At 44.9% G+C, this 14948-nt stretch overlaps 1 protein-coding gene across 1 annotated transcript in view; it reads left to right on the top strand.

Moving 5' to 3' along the window:
• MYO7A (myosin VIIA) overlaps nucleotides 1-14948 on the top strand; it is a 739224-nt gene that overhangs the window by 532926 nt on the left and 191350 nt on the right. Inside the window, exons 26-27 of the mRNA XM_085623258.1 lie at nucleotides 1368-1544; nucleotides 1635-1724. Of these exons, the coding sequence (XP_085479384.1) occupies nucleotides 1368-1544; nucleotides 1635-1724 (267 nt within the window). The remainder of the gene's footprint in view (nucleotides 1-1367; nucleotides 1545-1634; nucleotides 1725-14948) is intronic.

The raw sequence follows: 14948 nt of genomic DNA, 5'->3' as shown, positions 1-14948 counted from the left end.
AAGACTTGCAGTGACATCAATTCTTGGCCAGTTATTGTATTACGCTGCGGTCACATATAATGTGACAATATGTACTGTGTAGGTATCTCCACTGCCTGAATAGGAACTTGACAAACCACTATTAACCAAGAATACTGTGGAAACATCCCAGCAGCTGCACCATTGGTTACCTAAAAGAGGATTCATCCTAGGGTTGCTTGATTTACCACCTAGTGTCCAAAATCAAAGTAAAGTCACAAATCACTGTTATATTTCATTCATTTATCCTGTAGGAATAAATGTAACTCTACAGAACACCTGCATATTCTCAGGGACACCGGTTACACAGGAAGAATCCAAACTAGCAAGTTTGCAAAATACTGAACTAGAGGTGCGGTGTACTAGGTAGGGTTGTAATGGATGCTTTTTGCACACAGACTGGTTTGCAACACCGTCTTCATTTTGAACTGCACCTAATGTACTAATCAGTCCCATTGCAGAGAGCCGCAAAACTCCTGTCTACGTATTATGCATGAAGCAGAAGCTAATTTGGAACTCTTTGCAAAAGGCTGCAATTGCAGGAAAGGAGGCCTGCAAGGGACAACAGACATCCAGACCTGCATTTGCTTTTAATGAATGGCACCATTTTGTTAAAGTATTACCAAAAGCTCACACTCACACTATAATAGCTGTCCAACTGCAACAGCTTCCACTTTGCAAATAGAATACCATTTTGTTTAGGAAGTCTATACCAGGTCAATGGTTTGCAACTACAAATGCAGATAAACACCATTGTCACATTCTATTGCAATGCGCAGGGGATGTCCCTTTCACGCCCCTCCTCCTCCTAAATGACAGTCAGTCTCAAACGGCATTCTGCAAGTCAGAAAAAAGATACTTTTTTAAAATTTTGGATTCATGTTTGCTATACTTTGTAGATTCCCCTTGTTTTTTTGTGTGGTCACAACGCCTGTCATTTTTCGAATGCTAGGCTTTGAGACTTTATTAAGGCTTACTACATAGTGTCCCAAGTGAGATTATCTCTTGTTCAGAGAAGTACCAAGAAACTATTTAGTGAGCAATACTGTATTTAAATGGGTATTGTATTTAGGTCCGTGCAGGTTGATGCCCGGTATGCTGCCACTAGAATCTGGTTCTGTGTACCCACATGCTTTAAGGAGCTACAACATCCACTTTGTCTTTTCTGGAGCACTATAGGAAGGGAGAAGACAACTAAACAGAATCACCCACAACCAATAAATAGGTGAAATAGCCCAGTTTGGTCTCTGAATCATACAGCCATGCTTTCTGAACTGTTCAGTATTATAAATTACTCTGCACATGTCAATATAGATATTTTTAAATGCGCATGTTATTTGTATTTTCAGGCTGCTCTTGCTGTCTGGATTACCATTCTACGCTTCATGGGAGACTTGCCAGAACCAAAGTACCATACCGCAATGAGTGACGGAAGTGAGAAGATTCCAGTAATGACAAAGATCTATGAAACACTGGGGAAAAAAACTTACAAAAAAGAGCTGCAGGCTCTGCAAGGGGAAGGGGAGGTTAGTATTGAACCTTATATGTGTCACATCCTAATTCAGTCTCCTGGCGTGTCTGGCAGAGGATAAGCCCTTCCATTTCTGTCCTTTCAGAGTGCTCTTCTGGATGCAAACAAGAAGAACAGTGTGCGTCATAAACTGGTCTCTCTGACACTAAAAAAAAAGTCCAAACTGACAGAGGAGGTGAGCAAAACTCTTTTTCAGACACATGTCTACTAATTTCATCAATCAGTTCATCAAGCCATGGCTGATCATGCAGTGTATGAACAGAACCCATCTATCATCTCGGTATCTCTCTAGGGCAATACATCTTTGTCTATTAGTCAAGCATAAATAAGCTAGCATGAACAGATTTGTTCCAATCATGAGTGTATTCTCTTCATGAGTAATAGCTCGTAGTTACCCCGCAGGGCCATGCCACAGAAAATGTTTGCTGTACATAAATATGATGGCGGCAAATCTCCAAGACCCAATGTTTAAAAAGGAACCACAATTCTCAATGTATGCATTTTAGAAAATGTATGGATGTATGTTTGCTATACTTTCTAGATTCCCCTTAGTGAGAACTATCTTGAGCATGACTGTTAAGTCTGTGATTTTTTGTCTGAAATGTCCCAGAACTAAGAACCACTTATATTTTGATTTAATTAATTCTACAACAAGAAAAGTACACCAAATCCAACCCAGTAGACATGGTCCACTACTGCCAAAGCAATCATGTCTCCATCTTCAAAGAGCTATAAACTGTAGACTCCTAGCTGTCCTAGATTTAAACACAGAACAATACATCTGGATCTTCAGGGGTACAATAGAGCAGGGATTCTGGTACTAGGAAGGTAGGCGAATACATTTGTGGGGCAGGGAATGTTGTGAGTAAGATTATGGGGATGTGACTCGCCAAAATTTCTGACTTATTATGGGGATGTAACTCGCCAAAAATTCTGACTTATGTAGGTCATTAAAACAGGGTATTATTAGCACGAATTGCCTGAAGTACAGTGTTTTAAGTTCTCTCTTGGATTTAAAAAGGAAGGTGTGAGTCTAAACGGTAGGGCATTCCATAGTATGGGGTATAGCTTGAGAGTGTGTGCCTCTGCACTATTTCCTCATTGCATCAGGTTAAAGGTTTAGATTTGAAGCTTCGAGTCATGCATGCATCTGTATCCTTATTCAATGGACTCTGCCTTTGATGGCAGGATTCTTGGACAAGCAGAGTTGCTCTTTGGTTGTCAAATACTTTTATACTAAACAGTATATTTGAACATTGTGCATCCTGTTACAGACCAATGTCAGATGGGGCAGTTTTTTCACTTTGTTGACTTCTTTATTTCATGTGGCAGCCTGAAATACTATTTTTCATCTTGAGTGCTGTGTAGACCTGCAAGCAATGTAATACCATCCTAGGGGTAAGACAGCACTATGAGTTGGAGCAAAGTCTGGAAAGTAGTATGAAAGTATTTGGTCTCCTAGGAGTTCCGATTCCTACTCTTAATAATTATTTCTTGCCTGAGTTTTTTTTTTACCATCTTAAAGGTTTCTTAAATTTGTATTGATTTTTTTTTATATAATCTTATGCTCTTAAATAAGGAAATTGCCATTACCATGGTAGGTTATTTATTTTGTAAAGTTACTATGCATGATGTTGATGATTTTATGATGTTACGATTTATGGTACTACCTTTATGTCCTATTATGTATGTGCAATATTTCTTCATGTGGACCTCATTGGAGTTCCAAATCATGAATAAATAAACTTTGACTTTGATAGAAGTATTTGGTATCGATGGTTTGGCCTGGTGTGGGAGTTGTAATTGAAATTAGGCTGTCTGTTCTTTTGTGTTATCTGTGTGTAGGAACTATTGCTGTTGTTTTATTACAGAGGTACTACATACAAAATCCCATGTTGCATCCTTACTAACTTAATCCCCTCCTGATCCTTCTCCACCCAACATGGAAGAATACAAGTTTAGTAAGACATCTCATCTAAGAGTTTGTCAGGGGTTGGTCCGTTTCATTTTTTGACTCCCCAATAAAATAGTATTTCCAATACTATATGTTTATTCATGTGTAACTCCAAAACTGCTGAACTAATGGTCACTAAATCTTTAAGGCATAGTTATCTTTTAAATATTTAGGGCCTTTCCTTGGTTTGGTGAAAATCTATTCAACCTTTTTGAAGCTATACGCCAAACTATAAGTGTCCAAGACACATGTCAAAGTATGCATATTTTTAGGAACTCAGCTAGACAGTGCTTGTGCTTTTTCTTCGATGGGTCAATGCAACCATAACCCCTTTTCCCAATTGGGAGAGTCTGCAATAAAACGAATTTCATGCAGGTAGAGTTCCTGAAATACATTTGGCAGTGGAGGTGTGTAGCCTAGCTGGCCTAGAAATCACAGACCTGCTAAAGCCTGTAATCATCCACAGTCAAGAAATAGTTCCCTTTTTTATCAGCATGTGTTTCCTCATACTCACCTGACCAAATGTTTTCAAAACATGTAAACTCTGACCCCATTAGAAAAGGTACTGACACAGCCCAGACAGTCCCACCAATGATAACCTCCCTTCCTGAGTGAGGTTATAGAGAACTATTTGCTAACACTCTTTCCAGATGCCTATAAACAACAACCTGCTCCAATAAATGAATACATCCTCAAAGAAGCTAACAGAATGGAAAAAGAAGTGCCCTGGTTGCTTGACAAAGGAGCTATATTTCTTTTATAGAGAACTATGAGAGCTAATTTTTAAAAAGAAAATGTGAGATTTGTATAGAGCACCTGTACCACATCAGTATTAGGGCGCTTTCCTATAAAATGTACTAAAGTAACAGGGTTACAGCAAGATGAGGCTGAGGTAGAATATCATAATAGTTAACACAAGAACATGTAAAGAGTTGGAGACCAGCATGAGAAACAAATCATAATTATATTGCAGAATATTAGAGTAAGTATTGTTTGAAAAGATGGGCCTTCATATGTTTTTGGAATGTGGTGAATGGTGTCTGAGTTCTGAGGGCTGGAGAAAGTGAGTTCCAGACTGGTGAGCCGCATCAGAGAAAGATTATCTTTCAGCAGTACAGGTTTCAATCTTGGGGGTGGGGAGAGGCGGGAGGAGTTTGGGAAGGAGAACATTGTGACTTCTTAGTTCTCTTTGACCCTCAGAAATCTTGAGCAAATCTTCAAGATGAGGTGGAGTGTTACCATGGCTGGCCTTGATGTTCTCCCTTCTCACTTTACTGCAACCCTGAATGTAATTATGGGCTACATGGGCAGCCAATGTAGCTAATGAAGTAAAGGGAAAATGTGATCAAATATACCAGCAGAGTGAACTAGCCTAGCTGTCGAGTGGAGAGAGGAACTCCAGCCAGTAGAGAATTGCCAAACTTAAGTGATAACATAAACAGTGCATGGGCATCTGATTTTTAGCAGATTGGTTGGGATAAGGGGGTGAATGTTTATTAGTGTATGGAGATGAAAGCGTGTACCATTTTCCATCTTGCTGATACTAATAGAAAACCTTAGGGCCGGTATAGTGTGCTGCAATGAGATTTAACTAGTGAGGTTGGTGTAGGTGCAAGGCCTTCCAAATTTAGAGACTTAAAAAGCTTGTCGTCAAATCGGCTTTTTGTAGAGGTTGAGAGGAGGAGAAATTCAGTTTACCGTGAGTTAAGAAGAAAGAAGTTCTGGTGCATCCGAGATTGAAATTGAGATAGTTTTTGAGAAGGGGTAGGAGGATGTCTGGTAAAGTAAAGGATTTTAGGTAAAGCTTAGTGTGCCCATATATTGATGAAAGGTGTAGCCAGAGGTATTTAAGATCAGGCTAAGTGGTTCCATATAGAGATTAAATAAAGTGGGCACTAGGAGGAAGCCTTGAGGGTCCCTCGCCGCGTATGCTTCTAATGGAGGAGCAGTGATCACTCATCTTCACCAGCTGTGATCTATTAGTTATGCAAGTGTCACACTCGTCGAATATAAGATGAACATCATCTAGAACTTTTAGAGCTGCTGTTTCAGTGATGCAGCTGGGCCTAAACCCAGATTGATTGCTAGCAGTTGATAGTCAGAAATGAAAGCATCAAGTTGGTGTGCTGACAAGAAGAGGGGTTGTGATTGTTTTCTATGCGATCTCCTTCGAGATCAAAGTTGTGGCTTTTTGTGATTCTCCCATTTGTTCTCAGTTTTGATGAGGGAACTTATTGCCTTCGCGATCAACTGTGAAATCTATGGTTGGCTGGGTTGAGGCCACAATTTTGTGAGTTGTAGTGGGGCCATGAGATCACCATATTTGTCGACAGTGCAGTCATATTCAGAGAATAACTGATCAACAGCTTCATAGGGGGTTATATGGAGGTTAGGAAGAGTGTGTTCTTGCATGGTATGGTGGGTGAGTTTATGTATGGGCCAGGGGAGTTTTTTGTGTGCCACAGACTCAAGAAAATGTAGATTGGACTTTGAGAAAATGTGGAAAGGAACTGGAAAGTGGTCAGACCAGTAAAAGAGAATAGGTGGAAGACAGCGGACTCGATCGGAGACGTCAAAAATTATGGCAAGGGTTTTGCCTTTAGAGTGTGTGTGCAAAGAGATGTTTTGTTGAATATTGTGATTTGGGAGCATTTGATTTTTAGTAAAGTATTCCAGTAGCTGGTCAATGAAGTTAGAGATGTTTTGGGGTGGATGGTTGGTTGTGTATATGAAGAGTGTGTGGCAAGCCGAAAGAGTGAGAGATAAGTTAAGGTATTCAAAAGTGCCATAATTGTTGGAAGGAACTTTCTTACCTGTTATTGAATTTTTAATGACCACTGCCACGTCATCTCCAATTATTAGTGTCTGTTTGATCTAAAAATATTGTGATTTCGCAAAATGAACATATTAAGGATCAAGTTTGAACATTCAATAAGCCGGGATTTAGTGATGAGGACGATATCCAATTTGCATGCATGTATTGGTACCTAGCACTACCCTGGTTAGCAGGCAACGGAGTACCGTACATTACTTGGATGAATGGAAGATGATCTACAACATTGTGTACATAAAGTGAGTATTATAGAAATACAATTCACACATTACATTTCACAAGTTTTGTTTTAGGCAGAGGTAGATTAAGGGATTTGCCCAGGATCGCACAATGTTGAGTCAAGTGCTGAGGTTGGGATTCAAACCTGGGTCCCTAGTTGTAGGCAGCTCTATATTCTAGGCCACATCTCCTTTGTTTATGGTCATAAATTAGCCTAAATAACTCATTGAACTGGGCATTTGCAAGCATGCATCACATGTAGAAGTTATGTGGGGGGAGATGGATTAGATGAGTTTGATAAGAATGAGGTTTTTGGCCCTGAAACTTCAAGTAGATAATTTACACTATGGTCTGATTGCATGTTATTTTGGAATGTATTTGTACTGGGACTGTAAGCAGAAGGTGGCTATGCAAAGAGTGGGCAGAGGTGAAGCTTAAGAGGAAGACTGCTGAATTTGAAGGCCAAAAGGCTAAGGTTACAGAACAGTGGTGAAAACAGATATGGATCAACTGTGGAAAATGATTGCCAACAATTTAGAGTGGCAACAAGCAGTTGTTCAGCCGGTGGTGCTGCAAGGCCACATGAGAGAAAATTATATCAACTGAGGGCATTACTTAGGGTTTTGCAGGAGTGGGAGGAAAGCAATAAAATGGTGTCCCTCCTGGCTCACTAAACGTGTATTTTCCTCACTCTGACTAAAGTTATGGAAGCTGCTAAGTAGCCGCTGGCGAAGTCTCCGCTGGCTCTGCAGGCGGAAACCCTTGACCAGTGGTCCGTTTTCCACAGGATCGCTGGCTCACAGTGACCGTCATTCCACCCTCTGACGAGCGGGCGACCATCACTTATTTTTGATGCCCAAGTGGCTTTCACATGCAGAAAAAAACATCCATATGTGTTGGGGCCATTAGTGTTTTGTGTTCCAGAAACAAACGCCTGCTTTGGGAGTTTGTTTCTTGAAAACAAAGAAAGTTTGCAGAGTGTGTACTTTAAACATAGAAGCCCACACAATAAACCTTTCTGCTGTAAAAAGAATAGCTGTGGTGGAAATTCACTTCCTAACTGGTATGATACTTTTCAGGCAGGAAGGGATCTCTAAATAAGATGGGTAAGCCTTCGTGCCGGACTGGCCCTACAGGGCATCAGGTGTTTACCCGGCAGGCTGGAAGAAGGGTGGGGGGCGGTTTTGCAGCATTAGGGGTGGGTTTGTTACTGGGGACTAGCTTTGTAGCAGCTACAATATCGGCTCCCAGTAACAAAAGCAGCAAGCAAGCGTTTCTAGCCTCCCGGGGCCAGGCCGTGCTTCCCCAGGGGCTGGTCCCAGAAAATTGCCCGGCTGCTTTGGGTTCCCAGTCTGGCCCTGGTGGACCTCTGCCCCCTGGCGGGATAGCAAGCCACGTGCGAAAGGGCTAAATAAAGCCTTAGTCTTCACTTGTAAATGAGAGACAGCAGTGTGCTTTACTAATGGGAAATTGGTACCCAGGATTTAATGCAGACTGATTTAAGTGCAAGGTTCCCGAGGAGCCGGTTAAAAATCAACAATCAGTCAGCAATCGTGCCTAGTTGCGAAGGGGGGTGAAAGGTAGCAGCAGTGGCTGCAAGCATTACCAGGGAGGGTTTGCTTGCTATAAACACTCAGCGAACTCAAAGTGCAGGTCATCAGTCTCTAGTGCAAAAGCACCCGGAGGCGGAAGTGAAGTCAGAGGGAGGTGAATAGGAATAGTTAACTCGCGGATGGAGATCCAGTAGATGATCTCCTGGAGTATATTTCAGATTAGAGGCAGTGGTTAGCAGGCTATACAATAAGTCTAGGACTGTTGATGGCAAAAGATTTTAAACTGAAGCCGGCGTGCGTTCCATGGTGTTGGTTTGCAGTTTGAGGGCCAAACCTGCCTCAGAAGAAGTCTGCTGTGTGCCATCCTTTGTTTTTTAATTGGAAGATAACTGTTGACAATGGCTTTAATTAAAGAAAGCTGTGTTCTATAGATTAGCTGAGAGAGTTACAACCATGAAAAGTGATCTGCTTGATTTCCTTTGCTCATATGCCTTTCTACCCACTTCCTATATCTAGAAAGCAAATACATTGGGCGTAGGTAGGGTGACCAGACCAACCGACGTCCTGGATTTTCCCAGACAGACCAACTTTTCCCACGTCTCATCCTGTTGTCCCAAAACTCTTTACTGTTTTACATACATGTCCTGGTATATGAGAGGGCCATTTCAGCATACATGTTTGCATTGCCACCGGCCACAGTTGGCTTTAGAGCTGGTGGCTCCCGGTGCAACAGTCATTTTTGGTGCCCCCTCCCCCTTGACCACCTCCTCGTATTTCCCTCATGACCACTAGGCAAAAATGCCCCTCTCTCACATACATTTAATTTGTTTTAAAGCGCTGGTAAAGGTTGACTTTACTAATAAGAATGTATATCTACCCAAACAAACAAACTTCAGCAACATTAGGAATAGATAATGAAAGACCAACGGGTAAACAGAATGTCCAAACCTATTTTATGCAGTGTGCATTCCTTCCTTGATGACAATTTATAACAGTCACTGTTCTATATTAGGGTTGTTTCTTTGAACTGCGATAGCAAAAGGATCTCTGTGACAAAAGCAGTAATCCACTCAGCAATCCACGTAAAATACAGATCTGGGATCTGCACGGTACGCGTTCTTTGCAGCAGGCATATTAACCCTCTGTGCTACTTTATGGTGAGTCAAAACTTCCCCTAGACAAAACTCTGATCTCTCTCTCTCTACCAGGAACATTAATCACAAGAGTTATTGTGACCTTTTTAATGCTGCCTGAAAACTGGACGCACAAGGAACTCTGCTCATATGTTATTGCTAAACACAACGCCCCCCCCCCCCCGAGGTCAGCACCCGCCTTCCCAGGTCAATGCCCCCTCCCCAGGTCAACACTCAGTGTGGCTGCACCAGTTGTACTTCCCTAAAGCCGACCCTGCCAACGGCCCTCTACCCTTCGTGTTACACTGTGGACAGGTTACTTTTCTTAAAAGACTCTCTTGCTGTGCTGCTTTGCCTCTCTGGCAGTACAGTTGGTTGTAATGAGGGGTAAATCGTAGCCTACAGTGCTTAATTTGTAAAAGAATGAGGGGCATATTTATAATGCAGTTGTGTCGCCCTTGATGCAAATACGAAGTAAGGTCTATCAAGCTTCACAAGGCCACCTTGCTTGGCCCTGAGTGGCTCGATAAATCTAAATTACTGCAACATATCGCAAATCACTGCGTTGCGTTACGCGGCCCATGGAGGCATTCCATGGGTGGAGCGTGGTTGTTCCATAGATTTTGGTGCATTTCCAGATTTACCAATACTGGTAGACCTGGACATGCATCATAATGCTAAGCCTCCCCAGGTGAGGCTTAACGAGGAGAAATATCTTTAATTCACCTTGTTTTTTCCTCTTTCTAAGTGTGCTGCAGGCGCCCTTGCACCATGACACAAGGGTTCCTGTGTTGGCGCTAGGCAGCCAAAAGGGCGCCAGGCAAGGAAAGGACAGGAATATGCTGTATAATGTTGAATATGGCGCATTCCTGTCCTTTTATACAGTGCAGCAAGGTGGCTTACTGCGCTGCGTGAAAGTTTGATAAAGATGCCCCTAAGTGTCGGTGTCCAAAGCTCTGCTACAATGCGTGCAGCCGTTGCTAACAAATGTTAATGCACCTAATTAATGTATGTCTTAATTTTGCGTCATGCCTTTTTAATCCACTACCAGACACTCCCTGCCCTTTATCTCACTGTTGCAGATTTTTGCTTTCTCCCTTTGTGACGGTTGATCTATTGTTTTCTTCATCCTTATTTTCCTTTATGTGTTTTTTACAATTATGCTCACAGTCAAAGTCTAATGTGGAAAAATAGGTGTCGGTCCTCAAAATTGAGTGACGGTGGACTCCACCAGCAACCATTGGCTCAGTTAAAGCACTGGTAGCCTGAGGAGGCTTACTAGCCAATGTCCAGGCCCAGTCGTTGACTTCATAGCATGGGGGGGATAAAATGTTGTTTTCCAATGTTTTCGTCATACAGCTTTTATCACACATTTCTTTCTAATAACAAGTCAGAGAAATGTGCACTAATGCACTGTGTTTTTTGGTTTTGTAAGTAGAAATTTCAAATGTTTTCAATTACGGATCCTTGGGCTACTAAAAGCTTTTGAAAATGAAATAAAGCAAGAAACCTGTGAAACTCTGTATTTTCGAAGGTATCTCCAGCCTGTCTCACTTTTCTGCTAGTGCATTCCTTCCTCCATATTGGGTGCGGAAGTGTCCAGCGTATGTCCAAGAGAGCTAGATTCATGCCAGGTTTTCAGGGTATACACATTAAAATAAGTTTACATAAAATCGATTCAAATGGAACTTATTTACTTAGCCAGTGGGTATCCTGAAAATATGGAATGGGTCCGTCACTCTTAGACTTCCTGTAAATTCTTCTGGGCCCATTCTATGTGGCATTATTTAGTCCTATTTCTATGTCCACACCATGTCCCATGTTTTTTTGTTATGAATATCTGGTCACTCTAAGTGTAGGTCTCTTGTTTTGTGCTGTGCATGTGATGTTCATCCAGGGGACAGCTATTTAGTACATTTGCTTCTGATCTGCCTTTATATGGATGTTGAAACAGCTGATTGGATCAATAGGTATCTTCCAGCGACAGCAGAATCTGATTAATTAAAATAAACAACCGTGCCATATGTTTGTGTGTTCTCACGATCTTAATGCCAGATAATGGTGGTTATAAGCCTGTACATGGAGATCTTCATAGAGTACCTTTGAAAGAACATAGCATTAAGGAATAAACACACAACATTAAGTGCAGGCAAATTTGCAGTGTTAGTCAAATCCAAATAGTTTTAGTTGTGCTACCTTTTATTGAACTAGCTCAGAATAATATACACAAATACACTTTTTAAAGTCTCTCCAATGACGGCAAAAGGCAAAAGTAGTAGCCTTTGTGTAGGAAAGTGCCCCTTTTTGTAATGGTCACCTCCACTTTTTGCCACTGGTACTGATGATTTTCGACTGATGCATACTGGGTCCCTTCTAACGAGGCCCCAGGTATCAACCAGCCTGTCACCACAGATGAGTTTCCGACCCCCTGCAGGTGAGAGCCCACACTCTCTGAGGCCAGAAACAATGCCTGCCCCGGAGGTGTTCTCCAGCAGGATGGCTAGTGATTTAGCATATCAAGTCCAGGGGCTTCGTTTGATCTGTGACCGCGGCTTCCCCCAGACCTGGGAGATGCCATTCCCTGCCCTGAGGCTCATTTGGCATCAGGCAAGTGGGAAATTAGCTATGTAAGTAGACACCACCAGGCTAGTCACACCCCTAAGGTGGGCTGCCTGATGTGGTCCACGAAAGAAGGGTTCCACCATCTTGTTTTTTGTGTAATTAGGAACTTTGGGGTAGGGTTATGCCCACTCCCGACAGGAAGTGGTCATATAGAGGGTGTAGTGGCCCCAGGGGTAAGTAGCCCATTGGCTCCTACCCTTCACTTCCCTTAACACCCCTGAATTTAGTAATTAGGTGGCCCCTGACACCATGAATTCAGATTCGACTGCCTGAAAGAAGAAGGACAAAGAAGAGCCGAAGACACGAGAACTGTGGGTTAGGTGTGGACTTGGCGCCAAACCCTGCCTGCCTGCTCCTACCCGACAGTTGCAAAGACCCGACTCGTCCTGCATCTGTGCATCCTCCCAAAAGCTTCAGAGGGCTGCTGCCACTTCACCAACCATCCAGCATCTCCCTTGAAGTGGCGGAGCCACTTGCCTGCAGGCACCGACCGCATCGACCAGGTACACTATTCTGCTAACCCCCGGTGCCACGGAGGAAGCTGCAGCCGTAGAAGATGGATAGCTCAGTGCTTCAGGAGGTCAGATCCGTCTCCTACCAAGTTTGGAGATGCCAGGACCCCCAGGAGTACCCTGCACCATCACCCGGGGTACCGGAGCCCTTGCAACAGCCAATGCTTGTTCAAGCATGGACACCAACACTACCAAGACAGAGCTACCGACGTGGGACATCAGCATCAGAGAGGCCATTATCAGGAGTGGCCCTGTTGTCCTGTTTGGTCCGCAATCTCCAGGTTGACCTAAAAAGTGAGAGGCTCCAACACAAGTGACCTGCCGGACAAACCACCTCTGCCCCACAGCCCGAGTCCGAGCCTACAAAAGGTGCACCCTTGCTCCAGAGACCCTCAAGAGTCGAGCCCCACTTTGGGTTCTGCAGGACTCGTCCCCCAATCCCCACTTACATCCTTTTTCTTGTTACAGATTTCCCTATTGAATTCCGCGGTAGAGTTTGAGCTTGCCCTCTGCACCGGGACAGACCAGGGCAGGTAAACCGAAACTGCTGGTGGTTGAAAGGACCTTGACCCCTACTTACCTGAAGTCATCCAGAAGAACAACCCTGTAACTCGATTGGATCAATCAATCAATACATTTGTATAGCGCACTACTCAACCGTGTGGATCTCAAGGCGCTGGGGGAAGGGGTGCTGCTACTGCTCGAATAGCCAGGTCTTGAGTAGCTTCCTGAAGGTCAGTAGGTCCTGGGTCTGCCGTAGGAGGATGAGGAGGGTGTTCCAGGTTTTGGCGGCGAGGTGGGAGAATGATCTGCCGCCGGTGGTCGCTCTTCGGATGCGGGGGACGGTGGCGAGGGCGAGGTCGGTGGAGAGGAGCTGGCGGTTCGGGGTGTAGAAGGTGAGTCATCTGTTGAGGTATGTCGGTCCGGTGTTGTGGAGTGCTTTGTGTGCATGGGTGAGGAGCTTGAAGGTGATCCTCTTGTTGACGGGAAGCCAGTGCAGGTCTTTTAGGAGGGGTGTGATGTGGCTGCGGCGAGGGATTTCGAGGATCAAGCGTGCAGAGGCGTTCTGTATGCGTTGTAGTCGTTTCAGGAGTTTGGCCGAGGTTCCTGCGTAGAGGGCATTACCGTAGTCCAGTCTGCTGCTGACGAGGGCCTGGGTGACCGTTCTTCTTGTTTCAGTGGGGATCCACCTGTAGATCTTGCGGAGCATGCAGAGGGTGTTGAAGCAGGAGGAAGAGACGGCGTTGACTTGCTTGGTCATGGAGAGTGTTGAGTCGCGGATGAACCCGGTCGGTGGGTGTTGGTGCTGCTCCCAGTGCGGTCGGCCACCAGGAGTCGTCCCATGCCGAGGGAGTGGAGCCGAGGATGAGGACTTCCGTCTTTTCTGAGTTCAGCTTCAGGCAGCTGATCTTCATCCACTCGGCGACGGCTTTCATTCCTTCGTGGAGGTTGATTTTGGTGGTGAGGGGGTCCTTGGTGAGGGAGAGGATCAGCTGGGTGTCGTCGGCGTAGGAGATGATGTTGAGGTTGTGCAGTCGGGCGACGTGAGCGAGTGGTGCCATGTAGATGTTGAACAATGTCGGGCTGAGAGATGATCCTTGGGGTACGCCGCAGATGATCTCGGTGGCTTCGGATCGGGAAGGGGGAGGCGGATGCTCTGGGTTCTGCCGGAGAGGAAGGAGGTGGTCCAGTCCAGTGCTTTGTCTCGGATCCCAGCATTGTGGAGGCGTGTGCATAGGGTGCGGTGGCAGACCATGTTGAAGGAGGCTGACAGGTCCAGGAGGATGAGGGCCGCGGTTTCGCCGTTGTCCAGTAGGATCCTGATGTCATCAGTGGCAGCGATGAGGGCAGTTTCGGTGCTGTGGTTGCTGCGGAACCCAGACTGGGACGGATCCAGGATGCTGTTCTCCTTGAAGTAGCGGGTCAGTTGTCTGTTGACGGTCTTCTCGATGACCTTCGCTGGGAGCGGGAGCAGGGAGATGGGTCGGACGTTCTTGAGGTCCTTGGGATCCGCCTTGGGTTTTTTGAGTAAGGCGTTGATCTCGGCGTGCTTCCAGCTTTCCGGGAAGGTCACGGACTCGAAGGAGATGTTGATGGCCTTGCGGACATGGGGTGCGATGGTGGTGCTGGCTTTGTTGAAGATGTTGTGTGGGCATGGGTCTGACGGAGAGCCGGAGTGGATGGTGTTCATGATTTTGATGGTGTCGTCGTCGTTTATGTTGGTCCAGGTGAGCAGGGGAGTGGTGAGGATGGTGTCCGTGAGGTCGGAGGTCTCGGTGACTGTCGGGGCGGTCAGGGTGTTGAAGCTGTCCTGAATGTCTGCGATCTTGGGGTGGAAGAAGGTGGCGAGGGTGTCGCACAGGTCTTGCGAAGGTGGGATGTCGTTGGTGTTGGAGCTGGGGTTGGAGAGCTCCTTCACGATGTTGAAGAGCTCTTTGCTGTTGTGTGCGTTGTTGTCTAGGCGGTCTTTGAAGGAGGCCCTTTTGGCTGATCTGATGAGGTGATGGTGTCTGCGGATGGCGTTCTTGTGGGCTGCGTGGCTGTTCGCGGTGCCATTTCTTCTCTAGTTTTTG

Source organism: Triturus cristatus, chromosome 8, assembly GCF_964204655.1.
Source record: "Triturus cristatus chromosome 8, aTriCri1.1, whole genome shotgun sequence".
In the NCBI taxonomy this organism is placed as follows: domain Eukaryota; kingdom Metazoa; phylum Chordata; class Amphibia; order Caudata; family Salamandridae; genus Triturus; species Triturus cristatus.
The sequence above is the reverse complement of the archived record's forward strand: the minus strand, read 5'-3'. Positions and strand labels throughout refer to the sequence as shown.